We start from the raw sequence: 18,360 nt of genomic DNA, 5'->3' as shown, positions 1-18,360 counted from the left end.
TACTTAATAAATAATAAATTCCCCATAATATGCTGTAAAGTGAGTGCATAAATTTAAACAAGTGAGACTTAAAAGACCGATAGCGTCAATTTTCCCTTATCAGTTGTATTTTTCGCAGACCAAATTGTACTGATAATTTTCGTCTTCAGCCACTTTTCTAAACATTAAATTATTATTATTACTTTTATCGTCACAACAAAATGTTTTTGTATTTTTATTTGTTGCCTCGCTGAATTGAGATTTTACATTACTAACGCAAATTTTGATTGTATTTCCAATGTTGCAATAAATTTAATTTTCCTTCACCATTTCGAAAATGTGCTTTTCACTTTTTGTATAATCAAAATCAGTCATTAATATAATATGAAATCGTGGACGACGTTAAGTGAATAATAAATAATTGATCTGAAGTTAATATGTTATATACTTACATTTATTTAATAATTTTGAATTCATTTCGGATTATGCTCAAGCGACAGAAACGGCAACAATTTCAATATTACTGATAGTTTATGGAAATCAATATTAAATGGGTATCTAGTAAATAAATTTAACTTAGTATAAGTTTTAAAAGTAACATTAAAAATTAATATATATTTACTTCGATGCTGCAGCAGTAAAGCCATAAATAGAAATAGAATTTTATTTCTAAATAACCGATCAAACGCAAATACGAAGTCTGCAATATGAAAGTCCTTAATGAAGTAATTGTCCTTTAAACTTTAATAGCTATTTTTACGTACAATATTAGCTGTTATATTTATTTATTTATAGTATATGGACCTTCTAACAAAACTTGTTTATTTCATTGGCGAAAGTAATTTATTATACAAAATATTGAACTAGTTTTGATTATTATTATTTAATCTACATGATTACTACATTTTAGAAAACGTATTAGTACGTACCTGACTGTAGTTTTTGTTATAATGAATACTCCGCCCAGCACCTCCGCCATATTTTATTAGGTAATTTTCGTTAAATGATTTTTTGGGTGATTTAGTAAGTAGCAGGGGCGCAACAACGTTATAATTTGACTGGGTGTTCACCAAAAAAAAAAGTTCTCATCTTAATATAGATGTAAATGACAAAAAAAGTCATTAATGGAAATAATTGGAAAAATAAAAAAAAACAAGTTCATAATACTACAATAGACTAAAAAAAAATGATCATTTCGGTTGTTCTTTTACGAACTTGAACTATTTGAACCGAGTTATTATCTGAATCGACTGGAATTGACTGGGTGCCCAACCCAATCGAGTGGGTGCCCCCCCTTGTTGCGCCCCTGGTAGGTAGGATTTTATTATTTAAACAAAATAATACAGAACTAGAGAAACGAAGGTTAAAAAAAGTGCCTAATTGCCTCTTCTTTCTAATTCCTTTTCATTTCTAACTTTCTCTATCCACTGTATCCTCATCATGCGCCCGTAATACCGCATTTCCAACGCTTCTCATCTTTTCTTTCCCGCCGCGCCTACCGTCCATGTTTCGCACCCGTACAGCACCATGTTCCAAACACATTCTTTTTCGAATTTTTAAATCAATCTGACTTCTTTTTATTAAAGGCGACTCGACCCTACACTATCCTTTGCTTTATATCCCTACTACTCCTTCCGTCCTAACTTATCTGACTTTCTAGATACCTAAAATCAGTCACTTCTTCTAATCTTTCGTCACCTATCTTTATATTCGCTCTGTCCCTACTTTTTCTTCTCTTGCATACCAGTATTTTTGTTTTACTTTTATTTAAAACTGTCTCTAACTCCTCCTTGCTAGATGCTAATACTGCAATATCATCTACAAATCTAAGCATATTAATCTTCTGTCCCTCTATATCTTTCTCTACAGTTGTACTGTCTTTAATGATGTTGATCGCGTCTTCGATGTATAAATTAAATTACGTTCATTAAATTATATATTTTCATTTGTGTGACATAAAAAGAAAAAATGCCTACAAAGAAATTTCTAATTTCTATGTTCGGTGAATTTCTTGTCTTACCTGTATAATACAGAGAAAACTCTTGTGTGGTAAAATAGTTTTTGACAAAACAAAAATCATTTGGATTTTAGTAATAAGTTGTAAAATGTGATAATGTTTGCATAAGCTTCGTGGAAAAATCACATCTGTGACAATTTCGGGGAGATTCTAACTGCGAGCCAAATATAGCTGGTAAAAGGGTAATTAAGAAGCTTGTTTTCCTTACGACCTAACTGTAGACCAAACCCAAATTTCGTCTGAATTCGTTAGTGTTTACCGTGTACATACAGCAACAAATAAACTTGATTTTTAAATTAACAATTGCCCACCAAGTATTTGGACAGATTGTAGTAAAAACTTTAATTCTACACGTCTCAACATCAATGTTTTTGTAGAATCATGAAGAAAAACTCAAACAGATTGGTACAATTTGATAAATTCTATCAACAAGAATGAATTTGGGCAAAGAGTTAACACAAACTGAAATTGTTCAATACAAAAGCAATAATATTAACGGACACGATTTTATAAGACGTGATAGTTATATAGTTTTTGTGTAGTAGTAAGTATTATTATCTACCACGACCTGTGTAAATGTATTAGCGCATGTAATAACATCTTCATAATTTTACTTACACCCTCTCCTCCGCAATTTGCTCGTTCATTAGGGATGATTTTGACACGAATTTTTCATCGCAAAAAAACATCAAGAACATTAATAAATTTCTAAAAATCTATTTATTGTTTAATCAGTATGTACATTAATTAATGCATAATATGTATATATTTATAAGTTTAGAAAATAATATTAATTTATTAGGAATGTAAGAGAGGGATGCTGGTTGAGTTCACGTTCGAAGACCCATTCCGTTAATCATTATGTTTGCCAAGGCGTTCCTTCTTTTTCTCCATATTCCTAAACCTTGGGCATGAAATTGTAATTCTTTGTACCATGTTTGGGTCATCTCTTCATCTTCAGCCTGATAAAAAAGCAAATTATGTACAATAGCAATTAATCAAGAGTACTGCAATCTAATTAGGTACTACTGCAATTGCTTTCTATTTAACAAAATATAATGGTACCTTGAAAATAAATGTATCCTTTCCAATCACTTCTTGAACTTCGAAATAACTTTGCCATGCTGGATCGGTAGCTATCACACACCTGTCCAGATAAAGGGGATCACGTAAAAGGGAGTATCTCCCATTTTTATCCCTTACTAAAAGTAAAGCGGCTTCCCTTATGCCCGATCCTTTAGGGAATCTCAATCCGTCGTCTTCTAGTCGGTCGGGTCGATTTCCAAAAGGATTCTAAAAGTTATTGTTGTTTGTATAAATGTAATGCAATAAAATAAATAAATGATGCAGATTTGTCGAACACAACGCTCATTTATAATAGAGGGTGATTTAAAAAGGACTTTACAACTTTCAAAAGTTATATAAATTTATTGAGAGAAGCCACAAAACCGATTGTAGTGTCAATTTGTAGGGAAACACATCAACTTTCAAATTTTAACCCGCGTAGTTCACTAGTACTGAATTCCACCGTCGCGTGCGCTAGCGACAGTTGCATCAAAGATGGCTGACTTCACTAGACGAACCCGAAAGTGCTATCTGTGTCTTTTGGTTTGACAATGAAATTTCCGTACCAAGTAGACTAAAGTTTCTCCTAGTAGGCTTAAGTTTATGAATGCCTTAAGTGCATAATAAGAAATCATCAAGTCGTTGAGCAAGTGAGAGAGAGAATGATGAGGATAGCGTGGATAGAGAAGGTTAGACATGAAGAGGTATTAGAAAGAATAAGAGAATAGAGGATTCTATGGAAGTCAATTAAAATAGGCGAGATAGGTTAGTAGGACACCTCAGGCATGAAGGCCTAGTCAGAGACATATTAGAGGCAGATACGGGAGTTAGGAGGGGTAGAGGTAGGAAGGAGTAGAGGTGTGTGTCCAACCAGTCTTAGGAATGACGACCCTATGATGACCATGAATGCATTGAAGTAAAAAAATTCAAAGTATCTCAAAGGGAGACAAAGTTTTGTCAATAGCCCTCCGAAATCGACTCAGCGTGCTTCTCGCGAGCTGTACGTTCCACTGACGACTATTTAGCGTATGTTGAAAACACGTTTGCCTTTGAAACCGTACAAACTTACGATTGTATTTATTAATTGTTAAGTCCTTTTTGAATGACCCTGTATTTTACATTAGTTTGTCCATGTATTATCAATTACCTTTCCATTTGTAACAAGTAAAGCATTAACGGGACTGAGTTTAATCGTTCTTCCCTTCCTCCAGTTATTATCAGTTGGTTGGGTGAAAAGTAACTTTCCTTCCAATGCGAATCTCGCTTCTTCGTGGTTCCATTCGAGCACGTCCACGGCAATCTTCCTCAACTTTATACTAACAAGATCCATTTCGGTGCTGAGCCTCCTTCCTGAACTGCTCCCGATCCGTCTCCATAATTTACTGGGCACGTCTTTTGTTTCCGAGTTCATGTGATTAAGGTGCAGTTCGATCTGATGTTTGGCCTCCATCAGCTGCTCTTTGGTTTCGTGCTGGGCCGGAGTTGCTTTATGCAGACGTGCGAGAAGGAGTGGATATTTTGTGACCCGTTGGACGGGTACCATTAGAAACGAGTTTAGGTTCATTCGCCGCAGCATCGTGTTTTCCATTTGGGACACCCTCAGGAATATGCGTAGAAGTTCCTTGTCCTTTTCTAAACTTGCCAGTAGAAGGCTGGCTCCCGCTTGACGTACGCAGTATGTTTCAAAAGCGTGTAACATTGGGGCGGCTTCCAGAAAAAGTTTTCCAATGTTAACAGTCAATAGATCTTCGTCACCTTGCTCCGCAGCTATCTCGACTGCGTCTCGTAATCTTTCGGCTAATGCCTGACTGTTTTCTAAGAGTTCTTCAACATTCAAAAAGATCGCGGATAATTGATCTTGGGTTAAAAGGCCTGCCACCAACATCGGTTGATAAAATTCCTCTAAAATAATTTGTAGATCCCTGCTGTATTTTTCTTCTGTTTCTACGATTTCGGTAATTATTTCTTTACGTTCTGAACGCCTCTTCATACATTTACGGCACAGTAACGCTTCGCTTTCCGTCTGTATTTCTATTGACGTTTCACAATCTTCACAATTTGACGCAGATTCTTGTTTATTTCTATATTTCGTTAAGGAAACCTTACTCGTTTCTGACCCAACGCCGGAATCGTTTCTTTCGACTTCTGCCGATTTCTGATAAGATGCTTTTTCGTCGCTGAATGTGCAGGGTATTATCAAGGAACTATCTTCACTGGAATCACTTATGGTGCTCATGTGAGAACCTCTATTGGATTCTTTCAACGTTTCTTCTTCAATTACGACTTCCGAATTACCAAAAACATAGCTGTCTTCTGGTACTATTCCGCGTTCTTTGGCATCTACTAAGTAGCTTAATATGTCATACTTCGAAGCTCCTTCAAATATTGATCTAGTAACAAAGAAAAATGAATAATTGAATTAATTTACAAAATGCAACATACCTAGTTGTGATTTGTTTGTCGAGCTGAAGATCATCGATGATATTCTTAGGTGGTGGACTTGTAGGCAATGGTGGAGGTATTTCTATTTCTTCATAAATAGGATCCGCGTTGTTCTTTATGCTTTCGTACTGATGGTCATCTGTTTCTGATAATTCGGTGATAGCTGAGTCCGCTAATAATTCGTAGAATTTCGAACGGACTACGGAATCGTCTTCACCTCCAGAGCTCCTGTTGCTATGGTCTGTGTAGAAATCTGATTCTTGTTCCATGGTTTCGTAATGCATAGATGAGTTCCCTGTATCGGTAGAAGTAATGCTGGAATCTTGCTTCGGAGTTGAGTTTGCCGTTAGTTCATCAAAGTAAGTGCTTCTATGGTGATTATATTTTTCATAATCAGTAGATTTGCAGTTTTCTGATGATTCAGTGAAACTGCAACATCTGGTCAATTTCCCCAGTGGTCTCCTTGTCATGTCTGACTTACCGCAGACATGCGGGACTAAATTCAATTTGACTGCTTCCACAGGATTTCTCAAAATCTCTCTCAGCTTTTTCTCTTCCACTTCTGGATCTTCATACACCACTTTATATTCTTCACGTGTTTGAATCTGTTCTTGTTTTATTTGTTCTTCCGTTATTTCCGCCGATTTTTCTTCTAAATTGTCTTGCTCAAGTAGTTTATCTTCTTTTGCTGGCTGCTCAAAAGACTCTTGCTCAAGTAGTTCAGGTTTTACAACTTTTTCTTCGGCGGTCACTGATTCCTTTAATTCTTCATTTTCGTTCTTCGTTATTGTAGATGATTCAACCAATCTGTGACTGTCTCCGATAAATGGGGTACATGTAACGGTAACGATGCTTTTGTTTTCATAATTTCCATTCAAAATAAACTTATTTGGGAGGATGCTCAATTGTTCGGCTTCTTTCTGTTCATTGGAGGTTTGAATAATTTTAGTATTTGCATCGCTTACAACAACGGAAGAAAGATAAAGGGGAGTATCGTCGCTGACGTTGACGGTTGAATAACAGTTATCCCCATTGATCATTATTGATGTTTTTCGTTGCACATTTTCAATGGCGCAAATATTGTCTGGAATGTCACTTGATGCATAATCATTTTTGATTTGGATTTTGTATGTATCAGGTGCTGAACGTATTTGAACTACTGTTTTATTAGAGGTTGATAAAATAGGTGGCAATGTTGCGGTCTTGATAACGACTTCTTCCTTGATATCCTCACTTTTATCACGTTGAAGCATTCTTTCCATTTCTTGAGGAACAGGAAGTGTATTTTCAGTTGATTCGTTAATAACGTTAAGGATGGTCGGTTTGTTGTTTTTCTTCCTTGGAGGTGCCATTGGAGGAGGCAGATATTGTAGCTCATTTACTATTTTAAGTGCACATTCTTCTTGTTTGTATGCTGTATGCTCTTCCGGTGTTTCATCGTGTTTTATGTGTACTTCCTCATCTTCACTCACAACCACAAGTGATCCTCCAAAATTTATATTGGACTTAATAGTTTCTTCATTGTTTTTCGGAATAGATTCCTCATTTGGAGAATTGTATTCTTCGACTTCTTCAATCTTCGGAGGTGGTAATGGTGGTGGTGGTCTAGAGGGAATATTCTTAGAGAACGATTTAATAAGCGCTATATCCACACTTGGTGATACCAAGACGGAAGAGAAATTACTGCTGTTGCATTTTTTTCTTGACTTTACACGTAAAGCCATAGTGTCATTGAATTTGACGTTTGAACTTTGACTTTCGAATCGCTCACTGATACTTCTCTGCACCCGATGAGGTTTAAAAACTTCTGAAAGATAAAAATTGATTAGCTTCTACTTTAAACAGAGTTTGTAACTTTCTTTACCTTCGTCTAATTCTTCGGATGAAGAAGTCGAACTCTCTGGCGGAGAGAGTTTGGAATCGAACTGTTTTCTGACCGGCTCATAATCATTATTATCGGTATGTTTTACTACTTCGTTCTCGTCCATGAACTGGACCTTTTTCCTGACAGTGTTCGGGAGGTAAAAGTTCGATTTGCTTCTGCGATGGGCAAGTGATCGGTTAGTGTTATCAGAATCGAATGTTGTCTTCTTCAGGATGGATTTGTACGTATCATTACCGTTGGTTTTCGAAACTGGAGTGATATAAGGTTGTTGTTGTTGTGCTGTACCATTACTGACAATTGATAGAGTAGAAGATGAAGATTGGGAATCTTGTTTTGTAGATCCAGAGTTTCTTCTAAAAGAGAAATAATGTTTCAGTATTTTTTTATGTATGTAATTGATCCAGCTGTTTACTTACCGCAACTCATTCATTTCCTGAATTTTTTTCGGTTCCTTAGATTTGTTACTTCCAACATCTTCATAATCGTGTTCTGGTAAAGGAGGTCTCACCCTTATTCGTTGCCCGTTTAAGAATGTAATGGTTTTTTCGTTAACTTCGCCTTCGTCTCCGCCATCGACGAGATCATAAGGATTAATTTCGCATTCGAGGATCGATTTTCGACCTGCTGTTCCATATTTATTTTTGCTGATATTCTGATTGCGAAGAGAAAAGGTATCGTTGCGGAGGCTTTTGCTAGGAGATTTTGCTCGTTTCGAAATCGTTGAATTGGGATCGGAATTTGAAGTACGGGCTCTGTAACATGAGAAAGTTAAGCGAAAACTGATTTTTATGATCAATATGACCCTATTAATGTAGTAGAGAAAGACATTGGAACATTTATAGAAATCGGTACGAAAACCTGATGCAATTTTTACTTCCTTTTTCAATTTTAATTATAAAACAAACTTATTATAACAAAAATGTTTAACCTTTTATTATTGGTTACTAATTTCTTAATAATTGTAGTTGGATGAATTTAGAAATGCAAAAGAGTCATTAATTATTTATTTCTATGATAAAATATGATCTACTTTACGTCTTCCCAAATTGAACCTGTTGGATTAACCTAATCCTTGACATATTTTTCCTACCCTGTCGATGATTATCACTTGCAAAACAGTGTTGTCAATTTACTTCAGCGTAAAAGGAAATCCACGAACTTGGGAACAAAACAGTACCAACATTATTACCATTTATAACATGCAATTACCCTGTCGACATACACTGCTCTTATTCTCATGACTCTTTCGGTAATGAAATAGTTTTAATTGGAATGCGTCCGTTTAAAGAACAAACAGTTTTGACCTTGAATCGATAATTAAATACAATTTTCGCACGTACACCGGTACGGTACGCAATTAATTCGCGAGCAATTCTACAAGCGGATCAGGTCAAAGGCGCAATTGCGCATTAAGTTGGTAATGAACTTTGCAGGTCAATAATAACTGTCGACGCCGTCATTAAATTAACGCCGAATAAATCTCTAATCTCTATTGGGATGCGTCAAATGGGAGGAGCCTAAAAACATGGCGCCGATTAGGGAAAATTTATCGTAGTTCCTATAGTGTAGCGTGCAATTTCCAAGTTTTTAAATTAGGATAAAACGATAAGTATTGACACAATATGTGATTGGGCTGACACAAAGCCTCGGAAAGGAAATTTCGTTGAAGGTGAGTGTGTTTTCAATGCCAATCACTTTATAAAATTCGGAAATAACAAATCCGGAAGCTAACCTTCAAATTCCGTCAAGTGCTATTGCAGCTTTTCACTTAACATATTAACTTTTTATTTGATTTAACTTTAGAAGAAAACTTCGTCGACTCAGTTCCTATGTAAATTTTTCCCTCTTTCGAGTTATAAATTTTGCCACCAGATAGTGTATGCCCATTTGACGGATCCCAATAGTTGGTTTATTTTAAACGAATAAAAAAATTATTCGACAGTAGTCAAAATATTTTCTAATTAAGGACCTACAGCTTCATTGAGAAAAAATAAAAATGTTTAATAACCTTCTCAAATATTCGTATGGATCTGGTCCGGCATTCGGCAAAATACTTGGTCGAGAACTACTGGAAACCCTGGCGGTGCCCGCTCGATACGCGATACTCCCTGAAGCCGGCCCTGGTGCGGTCGGGTAGCATCTCACAGTACCGTATTTGCTGGCAGCATTGGCACAAGGGGGCAAGGGTTCGAGCATATGAAACGGCAATCGGGTACCCTTGCACTTTTTGCACATTGTGGGACTCTTCTTGGCCGACCGCTTCGTACCGTTGATGTATTCTGCGCATGTGCAGAGTACCAGAGCCGGCGTAAGGAAGAATCGTGCGGGAGGCGCTGAACGTACGCTTCCATAAAGCCATGGCTCTGAGACGCGCATCGAACGGGGTGGAGGGAAGTGGTCGTCGCAGTGACGTGCCGATGGGGTTGAGGGGGATGATTGGCACGACGAATCTTCCTGTAAAAGAAGTTTGTACATAGTTATCGCATCTAATTGAATTTCATTTATTTATTTTGTAGATTAGATTGTTAGTATAGTTCAACACGCTTCAAGGCAAAAGGTTTGATTCAATCTTGAGTAAAGGTAGACGTATTCGCTGGTAACGATTGATACACGACGTTGTATTACCTACTGAAAGGAAGCGTGATGCTTTGGTATAAAAATAATATCTTATTTATTCATTGGCCGTTTGGTAAAGTAACGTCGCTTCGGTCGATTCAGTCAGCGATCACAAATTGTACAATTTTATTGCATCTCGCGGAAGTATTTCAGATAGACATCTGCTTGCACGCCGGTTGCAACTGTTGACATGATTGGGAACTGTTGTAAAAATGCATCGGTTTCTGAGCGATTTTATTCGATAAAATTAATGTTTATTCAATGAAGCATTTCGCCAGTTTGCGTTTCAATTCATCACAGGAATGTGCATCTTTATGGTCTTTCATATGTAGGCTTCCGCGGCAGTAACTCGATGTTATATTTCGGTTCTTTCTACTTTTACAAATATGGGTAAACGCATTTTAAAACTTTTCCAGTTTAGTAATTATTTTGTATTTTATCATATTTTACTTTAATTAAGTATGGAGCTGTACGGAATTTTGTGGAATAAATAATAATCTACTTTAAAAAAAAAAATGGAACCATACAAAGAACCTCTCATAATCCTTGCATAAAATCAACTCCCACCAAATTAACTGAGATTAGAGTATAATGTTCTGTATGGTTTTTTGATTAAAATTTTCATGGGTGCAAGGTCAAAGAAATTAAGGATTAAAAGATTTCAGTTTATCTAATGTATAGGTAGAATATTCGATCGATTATCTCTTCACAAACTCTAGAAATGTAGAAATGTTTAATGAGGAGCATTTAATGGTAACCTGTACCGTGATTTTGATAACTATCTCTAAGGTCATTTGGTGGCCTTTAACGTGATTTTGATAACTATCTGCAAGGTCATTTTAAAATGCACTTGGGTTAGTCGGTGAATTATCAACACTGTATATGGCGTGCTAATGAGAACTAATAAGTTCAAAATCTATATCCACATCTGTTGGTTTCGATAAATTACTAACCAATGTTCTCTGTACCTATCGAGTTAATTTTAAATGGTTAAATTGGTTACGTTGCAGAGAAGATCCACGTTTCCGTGAGATGTTCTTTGAATCGGGCATCTCGTAGGTTAATTTTGTTCCGTAAGCGGATTCATTTACAATAGATACCCATCTAATGGCATTCTGGGCTCTTTGATATAACGCGTCCATTAACAATCCACCGATGATGGTGTAATTTATTCTTCGTTTTTCTTTTGCAACGGCCAGCGCGCCAGTTGGCATATAAATAATTTAAATGGCGGAGACCCGGTCGTTGTTGGACGCCATCTAGGGGGAACGCTGCTCATGTCAAACTATCTACTTTTTCGCAACTACGACTAACCTTAACAAAGTAAATTCCACGCAATAATAACTAACCGCATAACATTATAAATTACAGGCTTTTAACCGATGATCATCGAAAATAAAATAATTTGATAAAAAGTCCTGACCAACATCAAGGATAAAACTAATGTTTTAAGTGGTTAAACATATAGTTTACGTAGAATAACAGTAAATACTTTCTTCTCTATCGAGATGAATGGCAATTTCTCTATCCTTCCGAAACAGTAGTTTGTTTTCTGGATAAAAGATACTCTATGTCCTTTTCTGTGCCTCTAATAATGTGTATACAAAATTTTTATGATGATCGGTTAAGTAGTTAAGGCGTGAAACGCTAACAAACAAACTCAGATTCGCATTTATAATATTAGTTAGGTTAGGTTAAGCTGAACCGATTTGGCTGAAAATTGACGGGGAGGTAACTTAGAACCAGGAGACGGACATAGAATACTTTTTATCCCGTTCCCATGCAAAAACAAAGTGGTATAAGAAAACTCAACTGACATGGAATGGCAAAACACAATTGACAGCAAAACGAAAAATTTATCAGTCAAAACATCAGTTTAGCCGTTCATTTGTTAAAAATGGTATAACAAAACTCAATTGACATGGAATAACAAAACGCAACTGACAGCTAAACGTAATGTTGTCTATGGTTAAGTATGGTGTTTTATTTATAGTCAGATTTACCTGAAACTTGGCTTTACTGCTTTTTCATATAAAATTAGTGATATACATATACCTATTTCAACATTTTACAAAATTCTACCTCTTCAGGAAGCTGAAAGGGGTTTGCAAAGATTGCATGTTTCTTTTTGGTCAGATTTACTTGAAACTGGTTAAAAAATTCAATCTCTGTTGGGGGGTATAAGTGATGGTCTCTCATTTAATTTCTGAAAGACGTATCTCGACATTTTAAAAAATTCAATCTCTAAAGGTGTTGCAATGTTTGTTTGGGACATAATTTATTTGTGGTTGAATTTACTTAAAACTTCGTTTATATATGCTGTTTGATATTATTAATCAAATGAAACGTTTCCATGGGGTATATTTTATTTGTACTCGGATTTACTCGAATGTTGCTCATTGTTGAAATTAAGCAAATATATGTTTTGGCAATTTTTAAAAATCAACCCTCAAGGATGAAATATTCCTGCTACGTTTGTATTTCAAATCTAAGATGTCGACATTACATAAAATTAAAACGTTGTAAGGGTGAATTAGGAGTTAATAGGTATTATAGAGAAACAATATTTATTTCGGCGAGCGAAACCGCGGGGAAAAGCTAGTATTGGAATAAATATGACTTAATTCAGAGGCGTAACGTAAAGGGGGCGCTTGTCCAAGCTGATACTTCGTTAAGGGGCAGTAAATTTTGAAAACATTTCTGAATACAAATTTTACTAGATAGGTATGTATCTATATTTACCAACTAAAAAATAATTGCATGGTTCCGTTTTCCTAGTGAGTAGGAAGCGGACAGTTTCGATTTTTAATTGATGGTGATTGAGAGACCCGGCGGTAGAATTAACCTTTTCCCCGATGGATGAGATGTAAGTAATTCAGGATGTTATTGTTCGTAATTACTCTCCGTCTGGCTTATCAGCATGGCCGTGTACAACTACATCCCAGTCTATTATTTAATGTGACACCGGAATCCATAATCTATAAATTAATGCGCGAACATATGAGCGGTTATTTACAGTTATGGAATTATTATTATTATCCCGTGGCGTGCAAAACAACGGGTGGGTGTAGGAAAGAAACGTTTTACTACAAGGAAAAAATGTTGACGGATAAATTGCCCCTTTCGTACATGCGAGACGTTATTTCGCGTTAGTTGGGCTCCGGTTCCACACATTACAATATGTAAGTGTGCACAATGATTCAAATGTACAAGGTGGGTGAGACATTTTAGACACTGGTGTAATAAAATCATTATTTATAATCGTGTATTTAGTAAAGAACAACGCCATATATCATGAGCTACACAAATGGCGTTAGGAATTACGTTGAATTAATGGGAAAACCAAAATATATATGTCTACATATAGAAAATATTCTACACTAATATTTTCCTGTGGACACTTACGAATAATTTTAATGAGAAGTGTATTTTTTATCAATATGAAAAGATAGTTTGTATTAGTACAGTCTATTTCAATTTGTTAGAATTGTGACCTTGAAGAAATATTCGCGAAAATAGAAAGAATACACACTAGGCGTGAGCAAGACAGAAACGGTTGGAGCACGCTTGAACGAGCAGAGCTCTCGATGGGCGGTCTTAGGAGATCGGCTAGAACTGTACAGTACTAGACGAAAATGTTTAGCAATTTCTTAAAACAAAAATGTATATAAATTAACAGTAGAAAACAAATCAAAAGTTTTATAGGTGTATAGAGCGTTAAGTTAATTCACTTGTTATTATTTTTGGCTAAATATGCTTTTAAATAAAGCATATTATTAAATTTTAACGAGGCAGTTTAAATAATTTTGCAAGTGGCACTGTACACTTTTGTCTAGTTCTCGCTCTATGATCGGTGGAGAAATGAGCTCCGCAGACAAATATGATTGAATTTGGAATTATGCTTCAGCGCATGCTAATAAAGGGAAGGGGTACATCTCTAACTTCCTGAAACGAACAGTACTGAGTTTGAATCTGGTACTGCCGCGTACACATAAAACCTAATTTATTCCAGACTTTTTACTATTATTACAGCGATGATAATCCATTAGACAAAATGGTTCAAGTAGTAAATTAATTCAGTCCAAAATCCATCAAATTTTTTATTACCTTAATCAAACCATAACAACTAACTTGAAATTATATTATAAACTAACAATATGTTTGGTATTTCCCTTGTCTAGCTGAAGTGATTCATAAAAAAAAACTTAAAAAGATAAAAAGAATATTCAGAAACGAACAAATTTTCTGTTTCCTTTGGCATAAATGATATTTAGATTTTAGATGTTTTGGTGTTTAATGCGTATTTCAACTCATCATTAATTGTTACTGAAATAAATACATATTAGCTCAACCCACTCTTCAACAAATATCATTCAAATAATTGTGTTAAATAAGCACAGTTTGCTATTATTAAAATCCATCTTTTCAAATTTGGTGAATGTAGCTGGCAGAATTATTCCATTGGCGTTTATCAATTCTCTAACATTTTCTCTTATAAACATTTCGTATATAACTTAAGCTTGAGTTTCGAGAACGGTTTACTATATTAATAATTAATTCAAATAGTATAAAATGCATCATGCACAAGGTGTAGTTTCTCAATTTTTGCTAACACCTCATTCCTTTGTTACAGGTAAAGATCATCATGTTCTATTCACAGATCCAAAACAATGAAGAAAATTGTATTTTGCTACCTGAAGTAAGTTTTTTAAAAATGTAATGTAATATGTTTAATCATGATAACTATTTTTAATCATTAACCAAAAACAAGGTACATTTTATTAATGACCAAAGGTGGCAAATAAGCTACAGGTAACTGTCACTGTCCACACAGTTGCTTATGAAAAACTGAATGCCCCCAAGGGGGGATAAATGCCCTAAATGAGGGGCAAAATAAAATGCTATTTTGTAATTTTCTTAATGCCGTCTCCTAATGGTAGCCAAGAAAGAAGAAAAATGAGAAAAATGGAACCAATTATTTTGAGCGCCCGAAATGTAATGATTTTTCAGGTTTTTTGAATTGACAATACAAGGAAATTCTCCCCAATTTTTTACTGATTATTACATTTCTAAAGCAAAAAATTGGATATTATTTTTTCATTAATTCAACATAGTATTCTGGAAACTCCTATTAGATAAAAACTGTTACGCGGAGCAGCTAAATTGCTACATCTGGTCCTGAATGGATTATATGGTGTACATTCCAATTTTAATTACAAAGTATTTTAGAAGCTTCTTGAAATTAATTCAGAGAACGGCCCATTGTTTCCTTTAACAAAAGAAACTTCACTGTCGTATCAACGGCTATTACAGTCTCTTTATTAAGAGTCCTTAATAATATCATTCCGTTTGTCTCGATTCCATGCCTGCAATCTGTCACTGTGATGATTATCAGACAATAAATGAACTGTTTAATAACGGTTCTATTCAATTCGCAATTATACAACAGTAAATCAGTAAATTATTACGCATACGTTATGCGTAAACTATGAAAATAACCAATAGCCGTGTGTTTCGACGAATGCCCGAAATGGTACAGGTAATTTAGAATGTCATGAACCTTGGGTTCGGACTGCACAATGACAAAGCTACGCTCGTTGAATTGTTGCTACATTTGCACTTCTTAAAAACATTGGTCGACACTGTTTACAGGTAAACTATGACCAGAGTTCTTTTCAAACTTTAGAAAAACATAGTTAACAAAAATTGAATGCTTAAAAAGAAACATACATCACCTCGCCTAAGCTAAACTAATTATTAAAAAATTTTTGAAGTGATTGTTATCTGAAGTTTTAATTAATGATTCAAGCAATATCCAATTTTTCACAAGAAAAGACGAAAATCATTCCAAAAATATTTAATAGGTATGTAACACAATGTATGTTGGGGATGAGTTAGGCTAGGTTAGTTTTTTTTTTAATGTTCGACTGCTTGCGATCTAAATTCGAAAAGAATGCTTAAGTGATGTGGTAATTCCACAATCCCACTTTTGGACTTTGGATACAGGTGTCTAAAGTTACATTTAAAAACATCCAATCCTAGAATTAATGAGAACTACGACTAAAAGGTACGACTATCTGTGGCGCATGGTTACTGTTAGCAAATTGAAAACAGTTTTTTGTATATTTCTCTAAAAATATAAACATGATTAAATTAACAATTAAGTAGTTTACTAGCATTCTGATCACTACTTATAACTTGCTAGTATTTTCATTGACATTTCTGACAAAATACGGACAAATCGAAGTTAAGTTAATCTGGTTAATAGCAATATTAAAAAATAGTAGACAGGGTGGTAAGCATCATCTAAATTACGAATCTTGTCAAAAGAAAACTGGCTGCGCATGCTGTCTACAGTAATTCACTTTTAATAAAATTTATCTATCAACCTAAAAAAATCTGCAGATAATACTGTAGGTTGTGTATGTAATTCTTGTGATTAATAGACAATTTGCCGTATGTACAATTTATTTGTCTGGCCTTTGGTGTACAATTACATGGACATAAGTACATGTGTGCCTAATAACTTACCCCTACGCGATGGACGAAGTAGTTACCACTGGGCGAAGGTGGGGAATATCGTCGCATCGCATGACTTACTACTATAGTCATGGAAGCGTTGATATTTTACCATACCACAGCTGAAACAAAAAAAATTACCTACGTTAAGTACTGTTTTTGTCATTATTTTACATAATTCTTAAAGCAATTTCAAAGAACTAAGCAATTAACAAAAGGTACAGCAGGACACAAGAGGTCAACATCCTGTCGAACTAAAAAAAAGAGGTGCATTTATATAAAAACATTATAATTATAAACCGTCTAAATTATTTCACGGTTGTTGTCTGAAGGAACTTGGTTTCCGGATTCTAACAACGTTTTATTGATGAAATGTGTTCGACGTTATTCTACATCTTCAGGAACATCAGCAGCTACGTTGGAGATCCTGCATTGACAACGTAAGGTTCTTGAAGATGTGATAGGAGGCAAAACGTTGCCACCATGATCCGTCATGGTGATTTCATCAATAAGACGCGGTTACAATCCGGAAATCCAGTTTCTTCATTTAAATCAAGTCTAATATTAGTTCACGAATACTTAGCCAAAAAAATATCCTATTTCGCAGTTGAAATATTTAAATATTATATATTTCACTCTTAATTAGTTAGTTAATAACAAACTTTATACCATTTGTATTAGACAAACATGCAGCATGAACGAAATTCATGTTCTAATTGTTCTAAATAGAAAAGAGTTGTTTTAAGCATTCTATCAATCATTTTTATAGAAAAAATATCGATTGCTACCGTCAATTAATATTCGTTTCTATAGGCGATGGTATGGTTTGTTCATGGTATACGGAGGTAGTTAATATGCAGGCACTATCATGAGGGGCGGGAGTTCTGTTATGTGTTGTTGACAATATCGCGATTTTACTGTATTTGCAATGAGTTGTTTGTTTGTTAAATGAGTTCCTGTATGTATTATTACTGTTTGTACATATATGTATGTGTCCATAAACATACTTATGTTTTTATGCATGATTATAACAATGAACAACGGCAACGACCACGGAGACGTGTAGGTAGAAAATGAAAGTTGTTTTGTTGGATCTTTCGAATGAAAATTATCGAGCGCCACACCGTAAAATGCAATGTGTAACAGGACCTCGTTCTTCCGTCATTTACAACTCAAAAAGAAGATCAATTACTAATAACTGGTTTTTATAATATCTATTCACATTTAAATTGTTTCGATCATTTGTTTAAGTTATTGTTTTCATTGTCAACCCTTGCGAATGTCATATAAAGGTATGTAACCTGTGATGTACCGCCGAATTCAATGTAAAAGTAGATATTAAGAATTACAGTGTATACTCTTTATAACGTCACTCGATTTAACGACAAACTGTTTAAAAGGTTGAAATTGCTTGACTTTGGTTGGTTTACATTGTTTTCCATACAATATACACTATATATAGCGTCACGCTCACTCTATTTAACGACAACAATGCGGCATTATAAATCACTGAACAGTACTTTCTAAGTTGCCGAAATAGATAAGAACTGCAGCTGTGTACGTGTACCAAGCATCAAACAACCACTTGATGCAGCGAAACTATTAAAAAAATACTTTTTATATAATCAAGTTGATCCAGCAGTATCTCAAGATATGAGTAAGATACGTAACAAAATACAATTAAAATATTGGAGCAGCAAAAAACATCAGACGAAGATAACAGGCTATACGCAATGTATGAATAATAATGTTCGTGTGCAAAATGTGTACTATATTGGTAAATGCATATTATTATAGAATAGTAAAATAATATCTTTTATTTCTCTCCATTTAACGA

General features: G+C 34.9%; 1 protein-coding gene across 1 annotated transcript in view; it reads right to left on the bottom strand.

Annotated features, from left to right (window-relative positions):
• Window positions 1-2,727: 2,727 nt before the first annotated feature.
• LOC108740489 overlaps window positions 2,728-18,360 on the bottom strand; it is a 236,422-nt gene continuing 220,789 nt past the window's right edge. The window contains exons 5-12 of the mRNA XM_025981020.1: window positions 16,536-16,645; window positions 9,397-9,842; window positions 7,805-8,140; window positions 7,368-7,741; window positions 5,504-7,310; window positions 4,209-5,451; window positions 3,062-3,289; window positions 2,728-2,958 (exon numbers count right to left, since the gene is read on the bottom strand). Coding sequence (XP_025836805.1) covers window positions 2,827-2,958; window positions 3,062-3,289; window positions 4,209-5,451; window positions 5,504-7,310; window positions 7,368-7,741; window positions 7,805-8,140; window positions 9,397-9,842; window positions 16,536-16,616 — 4,647 coding nt within the window. The 5' untranslated portion in view covers window positions 16,617-16,645 and the 3' untranslated portion in view covers window positions 2,728-2,826. The remainder of the gene's footprint in view (window positions 2,959-3,061; window positions 3,290-4,208; window positions 5,452-5,503; window positions 7,311-7,367; window positions 7,742-7,804; window positions 8,141-9,396; window positions 9,843-16,535; window positions 16,646-18,360) is intronic.

Source organism: Agrilus planipennis, unplaced genomic scaffold (genome assembly GCF_000699045.2).
Source record: "Agrilus planipennis isolate EAB-ADULT unplaced genomic scaffold, Apla_2.0 scaffold10, whole genome shotgun sequence".
Taxonomy (NCBI): Eukaryota; Metazoa; Arthropoda; class Insecta; order Coleoptera; family Buprestidae; genus Agrilus; species Agrilus planipennis.
The sequence above is the reverse complement of the archived record's forward strand: the minus strand, read 5'-3'. Positions and strand labels throughout refer to the sequence as shown.